Source organism: Equus przewalskii, chromosome 10, assembly GCF_037783145.1.
Source record: "Equus przewalskii isolate Varuska chromosome 10, EquPr2, whole genome shotgun sequence".
In the NCBI taxonomy this organism is placed as follows: Eukaryota; Metazoa; Chordata; class Mammalia; order Perissodactyla; family Equidae; genus Equus; species Equus przewalskii.
The window spans coordinates 6305660-6327156 of record NC_091840.1 but is presented as its reverse complement, the minus strand read 5'-3'; the positions used below and the strand labels follow the sequence as shown (position 1 = coordinate 6327156).

General features: G+C 57.2%; 1 protein-coding gene across 5 annotated transcripts in view; it reads left to right on the top strand.

Moving 5' to 3' along the window:
• Positions 1–3687: 3687 nt before the first annotated feature.
• ITGB4 (integrin subunit beta 4) overlaps positions 3688–21497 on the top strand; it is a 30483-nt gene continuing 12673 nt past the window's right edge. For 2 of the 5 annotated variants that reach the window (XR_011523268.1, XM_070561450.1), the window contains exons 1-25: positions 3735–4015; positions 7586–7674; positions 8704–8786; positions 9038–9139; positions 9294–9498; positions 10066–10162; positions 10337–10508; positions 11514–11777; positions 12118–12207; positions 12485–12607; positions 13013–13177; positions 13358–13434; positions 14236–14438; positions 16019–16122; positions 16243–16341; positions 16515–16644; positions 17220–17342; positions 17438–17544; positions 18392–18425; positions 18603–18794; positions 19059–19162; positions 19507–19565; positions 19697–19720; positions 20743–20891; positions 20986–21165. Coding sequence is in view for 4 of the 5 variants with exons in the window: in XM_070561450.1 (XP_070417551.1) it covers positions 7596–7674; positions 8704–8786; positions 9038–9139; positions 9294–9498; positions 10066–10162; positions 10337–10508; positions 11514–11777; positions 12118–12207; positions 12485–12607; positions 13013–13177; positions 13358–13434; positions 14236–14438; positions 16019–16122; positions 16243–16341; positions 16515–16644; positions 17220–17342; positions 17438–17544; positions 18392–18425; positions 18603–18794; positions 19059–19162; positions 19507–19565; positions 19697–19720; positions 20743–20891; positions 20986–21165 (2965 nt within the window). In the remaining variant the exon portion in view is untranslated. Of the gene's footprint in view, positions 4016–7585; positions 7675–8703; positions 8787–9037; positions 9140–9293; positions 9499–10065; positions 10163–10336; positions 10509–11513; positions 11778–12117; positions 12208–12484; positions 12608–13012; positions 13178–13357; positions 13435–14235; positions 14439–16018; positions 16123–16242; positions 16342–16514; positions 16645–17219; positions 17343–17437; positions 17545–18391; positions 18426–18602; positions 18795–19058; positions 19163–19506; positions 19566–19696; positions 19721–20742; positions 20892–20985; positions 21166–21497 lie in introns of all 5 variants that reach the window. The other 3 variants (XM_008513289.2, XM_008513290.2, XM_070561449.1) reach the window with 3 other exon arrangements.

Sequence of the window (21497 nt, the reverse complement as noted above, 5' to 3'; positions counted from 1 at the left end):
CTTGTTTGGGAAACGGGCAGGGTAACAAAGCATTATCCTCCCCTCTAGATTACTTCTTAATCACAAAGTGGAAAACCTATTTTTACAATAGACGTGGTGGTCACTTCCTTAATCATCACTAATAGCAAAACAGCCAACATCAGGTGCCACCAATAAAATACACTGCACCACTGATGACCTTTCCAAAAATGCTCAATCTGAATCTAACCAGACTTTTAGACCTAACTTTCAGTTTACAAGAAGCCAAAAAAACAAGTCCAATGGCACAATGAAGAAGCACTCAAACAAGTCTAGACACTGGGACATCCTGCAGGTCAACTGGCCTGTCTCTTTAAAAGGTCACTGTGGGGGTGGGAGAATTGTTTCAGAGTAAGAAAGAGGTAAAACAATCAAATGCAATAGGTGACAGGGACTGGACTCGAATTCAAAAGGAAATAATTACAACAGACATTTTTGGGACAACTAAGAGATGTTAATATGAACTGAATCATACAAATTGGGATATTCGTGTTCCTCTTTTAGGTGCATAAAGTTATTGCGGGTATGTGGGGACCGTTCTTGGGAGACGCATGCCCGGAGTATTGAGGGATGAAATGTCATGATATCTTCAACTTAAATTCAAATAAAAAGATATATAAATACACAACAAATATATAAATAAAGCTAACATGGCAAAGTGTACACTTGGGGGTTTAGGTGGTAAAAATACAGTAATCTTGGGGCTGGCCCCGTGGCCGAGTGGTTAAGTTCGTGCTCTCCGCTGCAGGCGGCCCAGTGTTTCGTTGGTTCGAATCCTGGGCGCGGACATGGCACCGCTCATCAAACCACGCTGAGGCAGCGTCCCACATGCCACAACTAGAAGGACCCACAATGAAGAATATACAGCTATGTGCTGGGGGGCTTTGGGGAGAAAAAGGAAAAAAATAAAATCTTTAAAATATATATATATAGTAATCTTTGTACTCTTCTTTCAACATTTTTGTATGTTTGAAAATATTCAAAATAAAAAATTGGGGGAAAAATAGTAATTTAAAGGGGGTCTACTCAGCAAAACTCCCTGACCCTGGGGAGAGACCAGGCCTAGAGACTGTCTACCCGAGAGGCCTCTCCCTCAGTTGGAGGAGCGGTTGACACCAGGTCTCTATACTGGTCACCAAACTGTTTGATCACGCGTCCCCTGTCTGTCTGTTTACCATTTATATATAGAGACGTATCACTCTCCCAGTAAGTGATGTACTTTGTCAAACACAAAACAATGGATCATCTGGCCTGGAGACTCTGCAGCCCACTTTGGAGGCTCAAAGTGGTTTAAACTGTGAGCTCCGTGAAGCGAGCAGGTAGTGTATCCTGCACCCAGCACCAGGCACAGGAGCTCATCAAATGCTTGTAAAATGAATAAGTGACTGAACTAATGAGTGAACAAGGCTGGCCTACTGAAAGCCACGTGGCAAGTGCAGGGGAGCAGCAGTCTGAGGTTCATGAGCTGCTCCGTTCAGTCCAAGGGGCCTCACCTTTCTGGCAGAGCCTAGAGAGAGAAGCCCCCCTCTGCCAGCCTCACTCTGGCTCTAAGGCTGAAAAACGAGACAGGGGTTTTGTTTTATTTTTATAAAAAGAATCTATAGTACAATGATCCTTAACCCTTTGGGGGCCAGTAACCTGTTTGGGAATACAGTGTAAGCTAAGGATCCTCTTCCCAGCAAACCCATATTCTATTAGACACATCTCAAGTTTTGCATATGATCTCAGATGGTTCACGGACCCCCCGAGGTCCACACGTAGGCTCCAGGTAATGGAACCTCAGACTCCAAGAAACCTGAGGAAGCTTAGGGCCTCCCTGGAGTAGACGTCTCACCTCTCAGCTGCTGCAGGGCACCAGCCCCCCTAGTCATTTTTAGAAGGGTCTGGTAATGAGGAGAGGAAGCGGCTGCCAAGCCCGGGGAAGTCTGTGTGACATTGCTGCCTCCAGGCCTGGGTCCCCTTCTCTAGGAGGGTGTCTCAGCCCCCCACCCACAGTGGGGTGCAAATTGCCCATGCCAGCCCTCTAATGGATGGTGCTGGCAGCCTGCTCTCTGAGCTCCAATTTCCCAGGATGGACTGGCTCCTGCTGGAGTAGCTGAGGTCCACAGGGCACTTGTGCTGTCCTGGCACGCCCTGACCTGAGTGCCTCAACCAAACTGGGACTCCTGCCACAATGCTCTCAAATCCAGGAGTCAGCATCTTTGAGCCCCTGGACTGTGCAGAGCAGCTCTCAGACAACTGGGCAAGGTGGCTAAGTGGCAACTGCGGCTGACACAGTTGCAGTGAGCACTTGTGTGTCCATGGCACTTCTACATCCTGTCCCAGCTGCTCCCAGGATCACTCTGCGAGTTGGCAGCACACGAGTCCGGCAATTTTTTTTTTTGAGGAGGATTAGCCCTGAGCTAACATCTGCTGCCAATCCTCCTCTTTTTTTTTTTTTTTTGCTGAGGAAGACTGTCCCTGAGCTAACATCCATGCCCATCTTCCTCTACTTTATATGTGGGACGCCTGCCACAGTATGGCTTGCCAAGCAGTGCCATGTCTGCACTCAGGATCCGAACCAGGGAGCCCTGGGCTACCGAAGCTGAACGTGTGCACTTAACCACTGCGCCACCAGGCCGGCCCACGAGTCTAATTACAGATGAGAGCACTGAAGCTCAGGGAGGCTGTGTGACAATTAACTACACTTTTACTGAGCACCTGCTATCTGCCAGGCACTGTGCTAGCTGCTGCAGATAAAACGACTGTGAATCCTGAGGGTTCACAGTCCAATGGGGAAGGGAGACCCGTAAACAGATCATTTCAAACCAATGTGGCAAATGCCATGGAAAAGCCACGCCCCAGGGGCTGTGGGGACACATAAGCCAACCCAGGGTGCAGGGAGGTCACTGAGGCTCTCTCTGCAGCATGTGACATCAGCACAGTGCCTTCAAGGATAAGAAGGATAAACCAGGCTGGTTGGGGGTGGGGAGGTGGGGGTGGGATCCCAAACAGAGAGACCAGCCTGCTACAAAAAGTATGGTTGGCTTGAACGTGCATGGTTTGGACAGGGGGGGTGCCAGCAACCAAGTATTGTCTGGCATTGCTGGCAGGTAGGGCTAGAAAAATAGACCACGTTGGGGTCATGGAGCAGCTTCAGAGGCTCCCACGTGAACACAGGTTAACCAGCGGCACTTGAGAGATTCCATGCAGAAGGTGAGGGCTCATGTTTGTGAACCAGCTTGTCAAGAACCACTGTAGTAATTCGAGTGCCTGCTTCTTGTCAGTGCTGGCTTCTCGATGGGTATTGTTCCCATTTTAAGGAGGTTTAAGTAGTTTGCCTGAGGACACTCAGGGAACGAGTCCGAGTCCTTGCTCGGATCTCCCTGTGGACACACTGGTGGGGGAGGCTGAGAGGACCCCGTGAATGGCAGGCAGACCGGGCTTGAGGCAACCCCTGGGCCCAGGCCTTGCGCCAGCACAGGAAGGAGGGTGGTGGCGTGCGCAGTCGATTGCCGTCGGGGCAGTGCAGTAGCTCACCGTTCAGGGTCTGGAGGAGGGAGGGCGGCGGTCTGGGCAGGGGGCTCAGAGGCCACCCCCGGCCCGGGGCAGCCCGGCACCCGAGTCTGGAGCCTGGAGGGGTGGGGAGGCGCCGCGCCCGGGGCTGGACTGGAGAGAGCGGGGGCTGGCTCCGCCCCTGGCCCGCCGCTGTCGGTCGGGGCGCGGGGCCGGGCGCCGCGGGAGCCGCAGCCTTTTCCGGGGGGCGGGCCCGGCGGCGGGTGCAGCGCCCCGGCTCCTGCCCCGACAGGTGCGCGCCGCGCGCAGGAATGCGGCCGGCCTGACTCACCAGCGCCTCCTTCCTACCTGCCGCCCGCCCCATAAAGCCCCCGCCACCGCCCGCAGCCCGCGGTCCCGGCAGCCCGCCCTCCGGACAGTCCCGGCTCGCCCGCCCGCGCGCGCCTGCAGTCGGAGCCGCCGAGCGGAGCCCAGCACCCGGACGGCGCGAGGCCGCGCCAAGGTAGGGCCAGCCTCCGAGCGCGGCCGGCGCCAGGGGCGCGGGCGAGCACTCGGGGTCGCCGGGCCACACCCCGCCCGCCGCGCAAGTGCCCCGGGCCGCTGGGGCTGGGCGCCCATTCTGGGACCTCCGAGGCGAGGAGGGGAAAGTGGGTGCCCACCCAGCCTGGGCAGCCGCGCAGGGGAGCCGGTCTGGAGAGCCGGATGACTTTTATTTCCTCCCATCGCCTTGCTGAAGGCTGGCAGGCCCTGGCCCCCTCTGCTCGTGCTGCCCAGGACAGATGCCCAGCCTGCTGGGTTGTGCCCAGGGGGCAACTGGAGGCAGAGGGGCAGGGGAGCTGGAGAAGGCTCTTGGCCATCAGACCTCTGAGCTAGAGGAAGGCAGCAGGGAGAGAGGCCTGCGTCTGGGTGGGTGTGTGGGAGAAGTGGGCAGAGGCTGGGCCCCTCTAGAGTTTGCAAAGAAGGTGAGGGGAGCAGCTACCTAGAGACCAGGGCCCTCCCTTTTGGGCTGAGCACGGCCTACTGTGTGTGGCACCATAGTCCGTCTGGGTTCTGGGGAGTCCCTGACTCTCCCCTTCTCTTAGCCAAGCACATGCTCTCCCTCCTCCCAAAGTCAGCTCAGGACACTCTTCCTCCAGGAAGCTCTCCTGACCTCACCCAATAGCCTGAGGGCTGTGCCCACCACAGTAACTTCCTCCAGTGCTGCCTGTTTCCCACCCACTCAGCCCTGGGCGGCCCTCTGGCCTCTGGGTCAGGGGCTCTAGATGGCTCCGGAGGGCAGGGGTTGGGCTCCTCCTCCTCCCCGATGGCATTGCCACACCCTGAGCCTGAGAACTGGGCACAAGTGGCGTGGTTGTTGCTGCCTTGGACAGAGCTGGAATTGAAGGCTGAGGGTCTCCATCCTGGGGGCTGAGGGGAGGGAGGAGAGCAGGAGGGACAGCGGGGAAAGGATGCCTGTCTCCTTGGCCCTGATTTCCATGAGTGATAGGGCAGAGGAGGGGCTCAGAGATGGGAAAGCAGGAGGGGAGAGAGCTGTGGCGGGCTGGTGCTGATGTGCTGAGCAGGGGTCCCATGGCGTGGAGGGAGAGTTGTGGGGAGAGCGCTGAGCGTTTGTGCGTGTGGATCACAGCATGTGTCCCTGCCCATGCACGTCCCTGTGTGTGGAAGGCCTGGGTGTGGTGCAGAGCGACAACATTCAGGGTGGCAGTCACATACTCCCAGGACTGGACTGGTACATAAAAAGGCCCAGCAGCCTGGTGGGGCCCAGGGTGGCCTGGAGAGTGCGTGTCCTGAGTGCTCCACTCAGCCCACAGTGGCCACATCTTCTGATAAGCCCATAATCCTAACTTTTATGTAAAATCTCATTGTTTTTAACATTGACAAGTATTTTTTAAACTTGTTTTTGAGGAAGATTAGCCCTGAGCTAACATCTGCTGTCAATCCTCCTCTTTTTGCTGAGGAAGACTGGCCCTGAGCTAACACCCATGCCCATCTTCCTTTGCGTTATATGTGGGACACCTGCCACAGCATGGCTTGACAAGCGGTGCGTAGGTCTGCACCCAGGATCTGAACCAGCGAACCCTGGGCCGCCAAAGCAGAACATGCGAACTTAACTGCTATGCCACCGGGCCAGGCCCTAAAACTTTTAAAATACAAATTAAGTCCAACAAAACACTCTTGAGTGCCTGACTGGCCCCCTAACTGCTGTTTTGTAGCCTCTGGGGATAATGTGGAGGTTAAATGGGGTCCCCTCCAGGCTCCCCCACAGCTGGCTGTGGGATGGGGAAGCCCCGCAGCCTTGTGCCTGGTCCCCTTGCCTGGGAAATGGGGATAATGCAGTCACACCCCCACTGGGTTTCTGCGCAGATTGAATAGCAATCATGTACGTGAAGGGCTGTGTGCCCAGCCTGTGGGCATGGGAGGGTGAGTAAGATCAGCCCTCCGGAGCCGGAGCCGTACCTGCCTGTGTAATGGTGCCCCAGGGCGGCCGAGTCTGCAGTCTTATTGTGTAGCGTGTGGGTGTGGTGCCTCCGCCCGAGGCTGCAGAAAAGTCATTTCCTCCAAGGGGCACCCCTTGGCTGGCTCAGGCCTCCTTTACCTCAGCCCCATAGGGGTGGCTCCTCCCCAGCTGGCCCTGCCTATGGTTGTGTTGGAGCTGCTAGTGGCCTCCTGGGGACCACATGCCTTGGAGGGAGGGAGGCAATGCCCCCCCTAGGAATCCCCAGCACTGTGGGGATCTCAACCCCCCAGACCTTGGGGCTGCCTCTGCCTCACAAGCTGGGGACTGAGAAAGCACCCAAGGAGGAGGGGCCAGTGGGTATGGTGTGGTCTTGGGCCACTGGGAGGACTGACCCTCGAGAAAGAGGCCAGGGCCCTATCCTTTGTCCTCAGCTCTGCAGGCCTGGTGGCTCTGGCCAGCCCCTTCTCTTTCCGAGGCAGCAGGATGGCCACCGTTTTTTGTTTTTTTTTTTTTTTTGAGGACGAGTAGCGCTGAGCTAACATCTGCTGCCAATCCTCCTCTTTTTTGCTGAGGGAGACTGGCCCTGAGCTAACATCCATGCCCATCTTCCTTTACTTTATATGTGGGACGCCTGCCACAGCATGGCTTGACAAGCGGTGCGTAGGTCCGCACCCAGGATCCAAACGGGCGAACCCCAGGCCGATGAAGCAGAACGTGTGAACTTAACCACTGCGCCACCGGGCCGGCCCCAAGGCTGCCCATCTTTTAAAAGCCCTCAGGGATGCCAGTGCGTGCCCCCAAGGTCAGGTTGCTGATGAGTTGAGATGGTTTAATAGTGAACCAGAGGCAGACGGGGCTCCTGGGGTAGCTGGCACTGTGTGTGCGTGAGTGGGCAGGAGGGGCTTGTAACCTAGCTCCAGGCTAACTTTTGAACGAGTCAACTGCACAGGGTCCCCAAAACTCAACTCTGGGGCAGGCAGAAGTGGGGGGTGGGGCAGGAGACCCCCCAAACACAGTGGGCCAGGCAGCCACTGCAGAACCTAGCTGAGCACATTGAGTCACCTCCTCACCTCCCCAGGCCCCAGATTGGGGAGGGACCCCTATCCTCCTGGCCATACCCCCTCACCGAAGGACAAGTGAGTGGGGACAGAGAGCGGATAGGAAGGTAGAGCCAGGTCCTGTAGAGTGGCCCCCCTATTCAGTGGCCTATCCCTGCCAAGCCTGACCCAGGCCCACTGGCTTCTGGAAGGCAAAGGCAGAGTAAGCCCTGCCTTCCCCTCAGGGAGACCCAGCATGAGAGACCTGGCACTGGGACAAGCGCAGAGCCCGGAGCCCTCATGGTGAGAGATGGGAGCCTCCTTGTGCAGGTTGCAGCCCTGCAGGTGTCTAGCCACTGCAGGGATGGCAAGGAAGGTGGCGGTGGAAAAGAGGAGTCAGGGGCTCTGGCCCTGCCACTCACAGGTGGGGTGGCCTTGGAATGTCACTGAAGTTCTCAGAGCCTCAGTTTCCACACGTGTGCAATGGGAGTGGTGGAACTCTGACAGGGACCCAGTGAGCTGATGGCTCGGACCAGGGCTGTAGAGGTGTCGTATGTCAATTGTTGCTGTTATACAGGAGGAAGAGGATGGCAGGGCCACATCCCAGCCCGTGGACCAGGCTGCTGCTGGCAGCCCTGCTGAGTGTGAGCTTCCCTGGGGACATGGGTGAGTCTGGCATGCCCCTGCAGCACCCCTCTTGGCAGGGGCACACCTTTCAAGGCACTGTCTTCACATGAGGTGTCTTGCCCAGACACTTACTCAGCTATTCAACAAATGATCACTGCCCACTTTGAGGGCTAGGGAACTGTGAGCCTGAGCCATGTGGCCTGCGAACACCGAAGGGAAGGAGACTTGGTCTCGAGGGAATAGAAGACTCCCACTCAGAGAACAGAGGCACTTGCAGGATGTGCTGAGGCCTCGGAAGGAGAGTTTTATGGAAGTTTATAGGAATTTGGAGGAGAGAGACCAGTGACTCGTCACCTGCTCTCTGAGTGTCTACAGTCCGCAAAGGGCTAGAGCTGGCTCCTCCCAATAAAATTTTGCCTGTCAGTGGAGGCCATGTTGATAGCTTGAAATAGACCACGGTGGGAATATTTACACCATGGAAATGGGCAAATGCTGCAGGTCAGGGCTTCTCCTCCCTCACCAAAGCCATTGTTAAACATTGACAGTACGCCATTGCCTGGAGCCCTGGAGACCACACACTGTGTACCCTGGGTGCACATAGTAGGTCCTCACCGCAATTTTAACCAAACAGAACCAAAGGGAATCCCAGTAACCTTTGGGGAAACTCTGGAGTTTGACCTCATTCATTTACTAACGACCTACTGTGTGCCAGGCCTTGGGCTAGGCACCGGCGACCCAGCTGTAAACAAGAGAGACACCGTCCCCGTTACCCCAGAGGAGCAGGCGAGGGGGACGGCCAGGGTGTCCCTGCCAGCAAATGGACCAGTGCTTCTGTCTCAGCCCCCAACATCCTTCGCTCTGGACTTGAGCAGAAAGTTTGGGGTTTCAGACCAAACTCTGCCCATTTCTAGCTGTGCTGCCTTGGGCAGACCATGGACCCTCTGGCCTCCATTTTCTCCTGTAAATTGGGAGAGAATCCCTGCCTCTCTCAAGAGAGGGTGCAGATGGGAAAGGGCTTGGTCGTTGGTGAGGTCCATCTCAATGGGTCTGCCCATCTCTGCCCGCCAGCAAACCGCTGCAAGAAGGCCCAGGTAAAGAGCTGCACCGAGTGCATCCGCGTGGACAAGGACTGCGCCTACTGCACCGACGAGGTGAGCCGCCGCCCTCCAGCCTGCCTTCCTGAGCCGGCGGGAGGCCGGCCCCACTGCCTCCCTGACCTGGGTGCCCTGCCTTGCCACGCCCCACCCCTGGCTCTGGCCAAGTCCACACTTGCCACACCTTCAGCCCAGCCTAGGACCAGGTGGGTGGGGAGAATAGGCAAGGGTCAGGAAAGTCTGGAAGAATAAATCCAGAGTTGGGACAGCCAGGGCATGCCCCCGTGACCCCATCTCCTTTTGGCCAGATGTTCAAGGAACGACGCTGCAACACCCAGGCAGAGCTGTTGGCTGCGGGCTGCCGGCTGGAGAGTGTGGTGGTCATGGAGAGAAGCTTCGAGATCACAGAGGTGCCCAGAGCAGGGGTCCAGGGAGGTTGGCCCTCCACGCTCAAGGCTGGCAGTTTATGGGGGTCCACTGCGTCCCCTGTGTGGGCTGAGAGGCTCCCCCTCAGGTCTATGGAGTGACCCTCCAGCCAGCTGTCCCCCCCTCCCCTGGACACAGGCGACTCAGATCGACACCACCCTGCGTCGCAGCCAGGTGTCTCCCCAGGCAATGCGGGTCCGCCTGCGGCCCGGTGAGGAGCAGCTCTTTGAGTTGGAGGTGTTTGAGCCCCTGGAGAGCCCGGTGGACCTGTATATCCTCATGGACTTCTCCAACTCCATGTCCGACGATCTGGACAACCTCAAGAAGATGGGGCAGAACCTGGGTACGGCTGGGCCAGCATGGAGGACAGTGGGGTAGGGAATGGAGAGGGTGCCCTCATCCAGCTGGCTGGCCACCTACTCAGGAGGCCAGGTCTCCGGACAGCTGCACCACCCCACAAGGGAGGACAGGACATGGACATCTGAGCCCTCCAAGAACTCCTTCCCCCTATTCTCAGAGGAGTGTCCCGGCCAGACCCCATTAACTACTCAGGACTTCAGAGAAGGCCCAGGCCTGGTGGGCAGCAGAGCCCTCTGGCCCTGACAAGGAAGCGTCCGCTGCCGTGAGGCTGAGGTTGCGTCCCAGCTTTGCAGACAGAGCCGGTCCAGCTCCCCATCTGCCCTGCTCCAACTTGCTCCATGTATGACTCTGGGTCCCCCGAGTCCCATTTCCCTCATCTGTAAATAGGGACGAGGGCTATTGTGAGTGTGAGCAGATGTCCAGCGTGCAAAGTGCTGACACCAGGTGGTTGTTCTCCCTCTTGCTCCTTCTCGAGCCAGCTCCCAGCCCCCTGTGTTGCTGTGGGGGTGTTGGGGCTCAGCTACCCCCTCTTTTTCCTATTGACACTCAGCCCGGGTCCTGAGCCAGCTCACCAGTGACTACACTATTGGATTTGGCAAGTTTGTGGACAAAGTCAGCGTCCCTCAGACAGACATGAGGCCTGAGAAGTGAGTGACCGAGTGAGCAGGGGTCCTGGCCGTGTGGCCCGCTTCCTCTTTACCCAGGCACTTACAAGTCTTCTGGCTGAAATGAGCCAAGGGGGCAGTTCCCAGAGAGGGTGGGCATGGGGGTATGTGGGTCTTCTCCCCCTGACTCTCTCTCTCCCTCCCACCTCTGCCCAGGCTGAAGGAGCCCTGGCCCAACAGTGACCCCCCCTTCTCCTTCAAGAACGTCATCAGCCTGACAGAGGATGTGAATGAGTTCCGGAGTAAGCTGCAGGGAGAGCGGATCTCAGGCAACCTAGATGCCCCTGAAGGAGGTTTCGATGCCATCCTGCAGACAGCCGTGTGCACGGTGAGTGCCAGGGAGGGTCCTGCCAGCCTAGACCAGGGCTGTGCTTCTCTACAAGGGCACCAGCTGCCCAATGGGCTGCTCTGGTGCCAGGCTCAGAGGCCCCTAGGCCTGAGACAAACTTAAATCCTCTGGGTGGCCCTCAATTACAATCTGAGTATAGATATGCCAGGACCCAAGGTCCCCCGGCCTGAGCAGTCACAGCCTGCTTTTGTACTGGCCAGCGAGGCAGACATGAATCCTGGGGTTCTGGAATCTTCGGTGCCCTGAGGCCAGCCTCTTACTCAGTCTCCCCCTAATGCCAGTCCCAGCACAGTTGGAGACTGGGAAGCTGAAGAGGGCACTTCTTTTTATGAACGTATCAATTTTTTCATTTTGAAAATAGTATACCCATATTACAGACAATTTGGAAAACAAAGAACAGAAATTGGCCATAATTTCACCATCCTCAGACAGCCAACCCCTTGAAATCCCACTGGCCTATTTTGTTCCCTTTTTCTTATTTTATATAATTGGGATCAGTGTACTTATAGTTCTGAAACTTGTTTTTCACCTAACACTATTGTAAACATTTTCTCTTGTAATACATGGTTTTCAAAATCACTCTGTATATTTCTCTAACAAATGGCCATGCACTGCTGTGTACCTCTTTTAACTGGATTTTTTAATTGAACGCCACGTGGTGTACCTTTTCCTGTGCAGTTAAAATATTCTCGCAGAGTGAGTAGGAGCTTGAGGGGACGGTCGGATGAACCTGGTTCAAAGTTTGCATGGTGCCACTGTGTGCACAGACCCTGCATCCATTTCCCATTCCTGGTTTTTCTTTTTCATTGTCATCACTCCTGTGCTGTCTGTCACATGTGTCATTCATGGTGGCAGCATGCTGTCAATCCTGTGGCCTAGCTGAGCCCCGTGTTGGGAACCGCTTTCGCTGTCATACACGACACTGTGGTGAATGTCCTCAGCAGGCAGCCTACTCGATAGGCATCCCTCCCTTGCTCTCCCCAGAGGGACATCGGCTGGCGCCCCGACAGCACCCACCTGCTGGTGTTCTCCACCGAATCGGCCTTCCACTACGAGGCTGACGGTGCCAACGTGCTGGCCGGCATCATGAGCCGCAATGACGAAGAGTGCCACCTGGATGCCACGGGCACCTACACCCAGTACAAGACACAGGACTACCCGTCAGTGCCCACCCTGGTGCGCCTGCTTGGCAAACACAACATTATCCCCATCTTCGCCGTCACCAACTACTCCTACAGCTACTACGAGGTGCGGGGCTGGGGCCTCACTGGGCAAGAGGGGGGTGGGGTGGGGGGATCCATGGAACTTCTGAGATACCCTTCCTTCCTCCCTCCCTCCCTCCCTTCCTTCCCTCAACTTCTGGTCCCCCAAGGAAGGGCCCTGGTGGGAAGTGGAGGTCATGTGCCCATCCCCTAACACAACTCCCAAGCAGGTAGAGGCTTAGAGGGCAGGCTCTGGAATACACCAGCAGGTTCCAGGCCTTAGCTTTCCCATCTGCAAAGTGGAGATAATCCCAAAGCTGTTGTCTGGATTCAGTGGGATGATACTTGTTAAGGGCTTAGCCTCGGCCTGGCATTCTCTCCTGCAGAAGCTGCACACATATTTCCCCGTCTCCTCACTGGGGGTGCTGCAGGAGGACTCATCCAACATCGTGGAGCTGCTGGAGGAGGCCTTCAATGTGAGGGGTGGCACGGGCTCGCGTCCGAGTCCTTCCGGGCAGGGCTGGAGAGGAGGTGGAATGGGCAAAGGATGTCTCAAGTCAGGGCTGAGAAATAGGAGAAGCCAGTGAGGGAGGGTCTCTGCCGGTGCCTGGGGGTCCCAGGCTCCCGTGGGCTCTACCACCTCGACCCCCCACCACCCCAGTCCTCCATGCAGGTGGGGGTGGAGCACAGCCAGTCCAGGCCAGAGTGGGTGAGGCCAGGCTCCTAGACCACTGATCACCCGCCTTCTTTTAGCGCATTCGCTCCAACCTGGACATCCGGGCCCTGGAAAGCCCCCGAGGCCTGAAGACAGAGATCACCTCCAAGGTTTTCCAGAAGACCAAGACTGGGTCCTTCCACATTCGGCGGGGGGAAGTGGTATGCCTCTGTAGGGGCCCTGGGTCTGGGGAGGACAGGCACAGCGCTCTGCAAGGGGTGGGGATGGGGGGATCTGCCTGAGCAGGCCTGGGTTCGAAGCCCCCTGGGTCAGCGACTTGGATGAGCTTGGCACCTTCCTTGGCTTGTCCTCATCTGTACAGCAGGGATTAATCAGCACAGAGCCCAGAGGGTTGCTCAGATGAGTGAATGGGCTGAAGGAGGCTCTTGTGACTGTCATTGCTATTGTTTTGTGACTGTGCCTGGAAGAAGCAAGGTTTCAGCCCAGAGGAAGGGCGGGTGGGGGCTGGGCACTGGGGACCAGGCACAGCCCTGAAGCTGGAGGGCCAAGAACATTCAGGGCATCCACAGCTGCGCCTGCCTTGACTGACATTGGGGTCCCTGCAGGGCACATACTATGTGCAGCTGCGGGCCATCGAGGACGTGGATGGGACACACGTATGCCAGCTACCACTAGAGGACCAGAAGGGCAACATCCATCTGAAGCCTTCCTTCTCTGATGGCCTCAGGATTGACGTGGGCGTCATCTGTGATGTCTGCTCCTGTGAGCTGGTATGATGTGGCCCCACCAGGTGGGAGGGAGGGGCTGAGCTGACCACCCCGGGCCCTGAGGAATGCAACAGAGCCTCCTATGGCCACATCTCCCTTGTGGGATGCCCTGAGGGGCAGAGGCAGCAGAAGTGTCCAGTGGCCCTGCCTCCCCCCCATACACTCACCACAATCTCATTCCAGCAAAAAGAGGTGCGATCAGCTCACTGCAGCTTCAACGGAGACTTCATGTGCGGACACTGCATGTGCAATGAGGGCTGGTGAGTATGCGGGAGCGAAGCTGGCACCCGGGATGCCAGCGGCTCCCAGAGAAGGGGCTGGGCCGCTGCAAGGCCCTGACCCTGGGCACAGCATGTATGCTGGGCTGAGGGTGGGGCTAGGAAAGGGACACACGCTATTGTTAGGTGGATCCAGTTCAAAGCACTTTGAAATACACAGATATACGGTCATGCGCTGCATAACGATGTTTGGGTCAACATTGGACTGCGTATACGACAGGGGTCCCATAAATTACTACCAATAGCCTGGGTGTGTAGTGGGCTATATCACCGAGGTTTGTGCAGGTACACTCTACGATGTTCACACAATGATGAAATGTCTAACTGCGTGTGTCTCAGAACGGATCCCCGTCCTTGAGTGACACGTGACTGTAGAGGACACCTCTGGAAAGACGGGCAAGAATCAGGACAGTGGTGGCCGTCAGGTGTGGGGACTGGGTGTTGGGGCCAGCACGGAGGGAGGCCTCTTTTTCACTCCATGCCTCCTGTCCCTTTAGTCTTCTGAACCACGTGCACGGGTTACCTAATCAGAAGTGAGCTCGGCAGTGACTGGCAGGGAGGGCTTTGGCTCCAAGACACTGAACAAGTCTGTCGTGACTTAAGGAAGGGACACTGGGAGGGTCTCCGGGACTGAGGTTTGAGTCTCAGCCCAGCCACTGGTGTTCACATGACTGGGATCCACCCCAGCCCTCTCAGAGCCTCAGTTTCCTCATCTGTAAAATGAGATGGTGAAAACCCCAGCCTTCCTCCTGGGCTGTGAGAAGTGACTGACTCCTCCCGCAGGAGTGGCAAGACCTGTAACTGCTCCACCGGCTCGCTGAGCGACACACAGCCCTGCCTGCGGGAGGACGAGGACAAGCCATGCTCGGGGCGAGGCGAGTGCCAGTGCGGGCGCTGTGTGTGCTATGGGGAAGGCCGCTATGAGGGTCAATTCTGCGAGTACGACAACTTCCAGTGTCCCCGCACCTCTGGATTCCTCTGCAACGGTGAGCTCAGTAGCTGCAGTGGCCGGTGCTGGGGGGTACAGGGCAGTGAGGGTGATCTGGGTGCCCAGCGCTTGCCCTACCCACTGGCTATCCCATCAGGACCCAAGTTGAGGGGGCTGGGCCAGGAGTCAGAATCCCGAAGTTCAGGTCCCGCCCTCCTCCAGGCTCCCCGGGTGCCTCCAAGTCCAGCCCCTACCTGGACCTCTGTTCCCCTCTACACAGATGCCCAAGGCCCCTCTCGGGGCAACATTCACCCCATGTTTAAGACCTCAGCTCCCCTGAGGTCCTCAATCTACAGCTACCCGCTTCTCTACTCTCCCACCTCATTTGGGTGGGTACCACCCAGCTCAACCCTCAGTGGTTGCTGGCATATGGCATGGCGATCTTTCCTCTCTCAGAAGATGCTATGTCTCTACAAGCAGGCCCTGCAGGTACATGTCTTCTGTAGCCCCACAGGGCCTAACACAGTGTGGCCCAGCTGTGGGCACATAGTCTGGCCAGGGCTTCTGAGCTGGGCAGGGGTCACAGAACCCAGATGGGGGCCACATGGAAGAATGAGTGAAAATCCACTCGTCAGATACTTATTAAGCCCTAACTATATACTTTCTGCTGGGGTGGAGCCCCAGCGTTTCTGCCCTTTCCTCCATTCTTACTTTGTCTACTATTTCTCTGCTTAGGGAAATGAAAGAGCACCCAGTAGTCTGGAGAAAGGCAGATATTTGAAACAGGCAGAGCTGCGAGAGAGGAGGGGAGGGAGATGCTGCTGGGAAAGGGGCAACAGCGCGAGGGGTTTGGCCTTCAGTCCAGGGCTGGTCTGGTTCTAGTCTAGTCCAAACTTTTTTAAGAAAAAAGGAAAAAAAGGAAAAAAAAGGAAAAAGGGCCAAAAAGTAAATATTTTCAGCTTTGTGAGCCATATGGTCTCTGTCACAACCACACCTCTGCCATTTTTGCAGAAAGCAGCTATAGACAATATGTGAACAAATGAGTGTGGCTGTGTTCCGATAACAATTTTGCAGAAACAGGTGGTGAGCCAGAATTGGCCCGCAGGCCATAGTTAATCAACCCCTAATCTAGTCTAAGGATATTAGACTTTATTCTTTGGGCAAAGGGGAGTCATTGTTGGTTTTAATTTCATTTTCTAGCTCTTTGTACGTTAACCTTGTATTCAGCTACCTTGCTAAGCTCACTTATGAAATCTAATAATTTATCTGTAGATTCTTCTTGATGTTTTATGACAGTTTTATTTTTTACTTTCCAATACATGTATGTTTTATTTCTTTTTCTTACCTTATTGCACTGGCCAGCGCTCATTAGAGGTTCTTAAACAGGGGAGCCACATGACTGGATTTGTGTTTTGGAATGATCACTCTGGCTGCAGAGTGGAAGGCAGAAGGTGGAATGAACCAGGAGAGATGGAGGGAAGGAGATTCCAAGAAAGCAAGGAAGAGATGGCTCTGCCCCTGGCTGGCGACAGCCTAGCTCCCAAGGCTTGGCTGCCACAGTCCCTCCCCAGCAGATGGGCAGCCTGGACTGCAGGTGTGAATGTGGCTCTCCTTTCCCTTCCCTCCCCCTCTCTGCAGACCGAGGACGCTGCTCCATGGGCCAGTGTGTGTGTGAACCTGGCTGGACAGGCTCGAGCTGTGACTGTCCTCTCAGCAATGCCACCTGCATCGACAGCAATGGGGTAGGCCTGGGCATGAGGCAGGCAGTGTGGGGTGGAAGAGGGGGCCATAGTCAGGACCATCCACCCTCTCAAACAGGGATGAGGTTACAGCTGGCTCACTGGTGCCTCCTCTTGCTCCAGGGCATCTGTAATGGGCGTGGCCACTGTGAGTGTGGCCGCTGCCACTGCAACCAGCAGTCACTCTACACGGACACCATCTGTGAGATCAACTATTCAGCGGTGAGGCCAGAATCACTGGGGTGTGGGCATGGGAACCCTGGGCCCAGAGCAGGGTGGACAGGAGGGGCTGAGGCTGGTGCCATAGGAGCCGGCCAAGGGTGCAAGGTTGGGGCAGTGGGCCTGGCAGAGGCCCGACCTGCACAGTGCCCATCGGCCCCTCCTGTCCCTTCCAGATCCGCCTGGGCCTCTGTGAGGACCTGCGCTCCTGTGTGCAGTGCCAAGCCTGGGGTACTGGTGAGAAGAAGGGGCGCACATGCGAGGAGTGCAGCTTCAAGGTCAAGATGGTGGACAAGCTTAAGAAAGGTATGGGGCAGAGGACCAAGGGTGCTGAGAGCCTAGGCAGGGGCCATCCGATGGGGCAGGGGATCACTCATCTGGTCAGGGGACTCATAATCCAGGTTGAGATCACACTGAGTCCAGAGAGAGGGGTTCCAGACCCGGGAGAGATCACAGAACCCAGACAGGCACACAGACCCGGGCGGGGGGCACAGCTGAGTAGGGACCAAACAGTCTGGGGAGGGGGTGCCTGGCTTGGGCAGGGGGCACATTGCTGGGCAGGGGGATGAACACAGCAGCGGCACATAATCGGGCCATGGCGGGACAGCCTCCTCTTCTCTAGGTCAGATAAATGTTCTAGAAGCCAAGCTCCTGAGTGATGCCCAGGATGAGGAAGCGGGGGGCACAGACTGGCTGACTTTGAGGCTCTTGGGCAGGGGGCAGGGCGGCCCCCACATTGCCCTATCCCTGTGCACAGCTTCCCGGGGACTTGCGTTCTTCCCCAGGGAGGGTCTTCCTACCCTGCGGCAGGTGGGTGGGCCCCAGAGTAGGGGACGCCTCACCAGGCCCTGGGGTGCCCTGCTGACCATCTGTGGGTGCAGCGGAGGAGGTGGTGGAGTACTGCTCCTTCCGGGACGAGGATGACGACTGCACCTACAGCTACACAGTGGAGGGCGACGGCGCCCCCGGGCCCAACAGCACCGTTCTGGTGCACAGGAAGAAGGGTGAGCTGGCGGCCAGGTGGGCTGGGGGCTTGGGGGGCGCCTGTCAGAGACGGGTGGTGGGCACTGCCTCCCTCCTCCTCTTCTTTCCTCCCTAGACTGCCCTCCCACCTCCTTCTGGTGGCTCATCCCCCTGCTCATTTTCCTCCTGCTGCTCCTGGCACTGCTGCTGCTGCTCTGCTGGAAGTACTGTGCCTGCTGCAAGGTGAGAGCTCCCCCAGAGCCCCTGGCCAGAGTCCCCACCCCCAGCCAGAGTTCTGCCCTTTGCCAGGGTCCCCACCACCCACCCGGGTCCCCACTTCCCCAGTGTCCCCCCCAACCAAGGTCCTCATAGGTGGCAGAGGCCAGACGAACCCTGGTCTTCTGCTCAGCTCTAGTGCCCTCCCCACCCCAGCCCCTCGCCTTTGCTAACCATCAGTGGCCAGATACCTGGGAGCACCTGCCCTGGGGTCAGCCACATGCAAAGGGCCATGGGAGCCAGCAGGGACGGAAGGGCCCCGCCCACCAGGAGCTGACAGTCTTTCTGGGGAGAACAGAAAAGAGACAGGAAAGCATGGAGGATGGCCCGGCTGGAATACTGAGTTCCAGGCAGAGGCAACACTCTGTAGTAACCCCAGTGTTGTGGGATATTAGTGTGGGTCACAGAGAAAAAGAGTTCTGTGATCAAATACATTTGAAAAACAAGTTTCTTCTCTGCAGGACTTCTCAGAGCCTTTGATCTAGTTATATGCATAGTGAAACTATAAGAGGGGCATGGGGAATGAATTCAGTGCTTCCCAAATGGGTTTGATCACAGAACCTTTACTTTATAGAACATCTGGCAAGACCAGGGTCCCATGGCACAAACTTTGGGAACCCTCTGACCCCACCAGCCTCTATATGCATCCTGGGTGCCTCATACCTATGTCCCTACAACTGTCTGGACGTCCTGGTGTCTGGGGAAGGCACTGTTGCCCCTGGACCATTGGCGTGGGTGGGGGTGGTGGCTGGAGGGGCTTACCTGGGTTGGGGCAGCTGTCCCAGCCCTCATCCCCACCCATCTTGTCTCCTAGGCCTGCCTGGCGCTTCTCCCTTGCTGCAACCGAGGTATCGTGCAACATCTGCAGGGGTGGGGGCACTCTGACCCTTCTTTCCCCCAGCTGGGGTTGGGGGGCAGTGGGCGCTGAGTGTGGAACAGAGGCGGGAGGCCCTGGGGTCCCACCTGACGGGCTATGCCTGGGACGGTCTAGGGAGGGGCCCCATGCTGAGGACCCTGTCCCGCAGGTCACATGGTGGGTTTCAAGGAAGACCACTACATGCTGCGGGAGAACCTGATGGCCTCAGACCACCTGGACACACCCATGCTGCGCAGCGGGAACCTCAAGGGGCGTGACACAGTCCGCTGGAAGATCACCAACAACGTGCAGCGGCCTGGCTTTGCCACCCGTGTGGCTAGCACCAACCCCACGGAGCTGGGTGAGGGCCAGGGCTGGGCATTACGCCTCTTGGTGGTACCCTTGTGGCCTAGGGCACATTCACCCCTGTTCGCCAGTCCAGATCACACCATTCCTGTTTCCTCTGGATGTTGGGTGCAGGCACCAACCTGGCCACCTCTACCCTTCCTGTTGGTGCTACAGACCTCAGGCCCCCAGCCAGCCAGTTGCCCCCAGTTCTAGCATGGCTCCTGAGAGGTGCCCACCATGCAGGGGGCTGATGACCCCCATCCCTGCCTGCCCCTAGTGCCGTATGGGCTGTCCCTGCGCCTCGCCCGCCTTTGTACCGAGAACCTGCTGAAGCCTGACACTCGAGAATGTAACCAGCTCCGCCAGGAGGTGGAGGAGAATGTAAGGGCCAAAGAAGCTGATCCTGGGCCAGGTGGCATCTCTGGGTGTGGGTGTGATCCACGTGGTGGGTGTGGTGGGTGTGGGTGTGATCCACGTGGTAGGGGAGCAAAGGGAATGTGGCTGTGGAACCTGGGTTTTTCTGGGTAGGAAAGAGGGGCTTCCGCAGTTAGACACGTGCCTGCCTGAGAATCGCCTGGGATCTCTACCCTGTGAATGCGTCCAGAAGGGGACGAGACAATGGGCACGCCCCCTAGCCAAGCCTGGGAGGTCCTCTGGGCCTGGATGGCTCTGGGTAGAGAGGCTCGCCCAGGGCCCCAGCCTCACAGCCCTCCCTTGCCTGGCAGCTGAACGAGGTGTACAGACAGATCACAGGCGCATACAAGCTCCAGCAGACTAAGTTCCGGTGGGTCCTGGGTGTTTGGGGTTGAGTGGGGGTGCTGCCCATACAGCCAACTTCAGGGGATCTCCCCCAGGCAGATCGTGCCTCCACCCCAGGGACCACCTGGCTCACAGTGCCCTCTTTGTCCCACACAGGCAGCAGCCCAACGCCGGAAAAAAGTGAGTTGAAGACACACGGTGGGGCAGCCCCAGCCCCAGCCGTCTGCCCCCTGCTCCCTCCCTTCCCACCCATCCCCATCCCTTAGGAAGGGAAGGCAGTATGCGTCTGTCACGGTTATAGGACCTTCATGCAACAAATACTGACGTGAAGCCCTCACCACGAGCCAGCCCCTGTCCTAGGGCAGGCAAACCACAGGGAACCAAAGGGACCCAGTCCCTGCCCTCAGACCGGCAAGAGCCCCCACCAGTACCAGGAGAGCCCAGGGCCCAGCTCTGACCCTCCCTTGGGTCAAAGGCCTTGATCCTGGGGGCACCTCTGGGTGCCTGGCAGGTTACTAAGAAGTTGGACCGGCAGGTCATACCTCTTTCCTAGTTCCTACCCTGAGTCCTGGCCCTGCAAGGGGAGAGTGAGGAGGGGCCTCAGTGCAGTGAGGACAGAACGTGCAGTAACAGAGTACAGCTCTCAGCGAGCACACCACCGTCAATAAGAACCATTCAGACCAGCACTTTGAGGGCTCACGAGGGGCCAGGCCTTGTTCTAAGGGCTTCATGTGCGGGGTTATCTTATCCAGCGCTCTCATCAACCAGTGAGATAGCACCACTGCTAGTCCCATTTTATACATGAGGAAACCAAGGATCAGAAAGGTTAAGTAACTTGCCCAAGGTGACCCAGCTAATTAAGAAATAGAGTTAGGATTTGAGCCCAGGCAGTCTGGCTTCAGTGCCCACACCCTTAGCATCTTTGCTGTCCTGCATCTACTCCTTATCTCACCAGCCCTTCTCGGTGAGGTGGGCACAGGTAGCCCCATTTCACAGATGAGGACACTGAGGCTCAGGGAGGCACAGTGGCTTGGCTGAGGCTGTGATGGGGCCAGCATGGGCCTCCAGGACTGCCTGGTTCTAAAGACCCTGCACTTTTTGCTGCCCCGCATCTTGTCCCCTGATGGGGAGAGGATAGGCAGGAGGGGTGCGTGGGGACAAGTGCCAGCCTCCTGGCCAGCTTGACACCTCCCTACCTGCAGGCAGGACCATACCATTGTGGACACGGTGCTGATGGCGCCCCGCTCAGCCAAGCAGACTCTGCTGAAGCTGACAGAGAAGCATGTGGAGCAGGGGGCCTTCCATGAGCTCAAGGTGGCCCCTGGCTACTACACCCTCACTGCAGACCAGGGTAGGTGGGCAGGCTCCCTGTGCCACTCCATCATACCTCCCAGCCCTGTGTGACCCCCTGACCCACGTCTGACTGCCCCTCAACACCCACCCAGATGCCCGGGGCATGGTGGAGTTCCAGGAGGGTGTGGAGCTGGTGGACGTGCGGGTGCCCCTCTTCATCCGGCCTGAGGACGACGATGAGAAGCAGCTGCTGGTGGAGGCCATTGATGTGCCCGTGGGCACTGCCACCCTTGGCCGCCGCCTGGTAAACATCACCATCATCAAGGAGCAAGGTTGGTCAGGATGCGGGGAGCAGGGGAGCAAAAAGGGGGCCCTGGGGCCCCTTGTTCCTCCTGGTATCCACGTGGAAGTGGGGCCTGGCTGTGTGGCCTAGACAGGTCACTTAACCTCTGTGAGCCTTGGTTTCTCCATCTGTAAAATGGGTACCAGGCTCTCATGAGGGGTACGTGGCTGTACATCTCTGCACAGTGCCTGGTAGTAAGCACTCAATGCGGAAGCTTCTGTTATAATCATCACAGGGAGCTGGGTCCTCCTGGAGCTGTCCCCCATTCCTCCCCTGTTCTCTTCCTATGACCTTTGAACTTGGGGATTGAATGCACCTCCC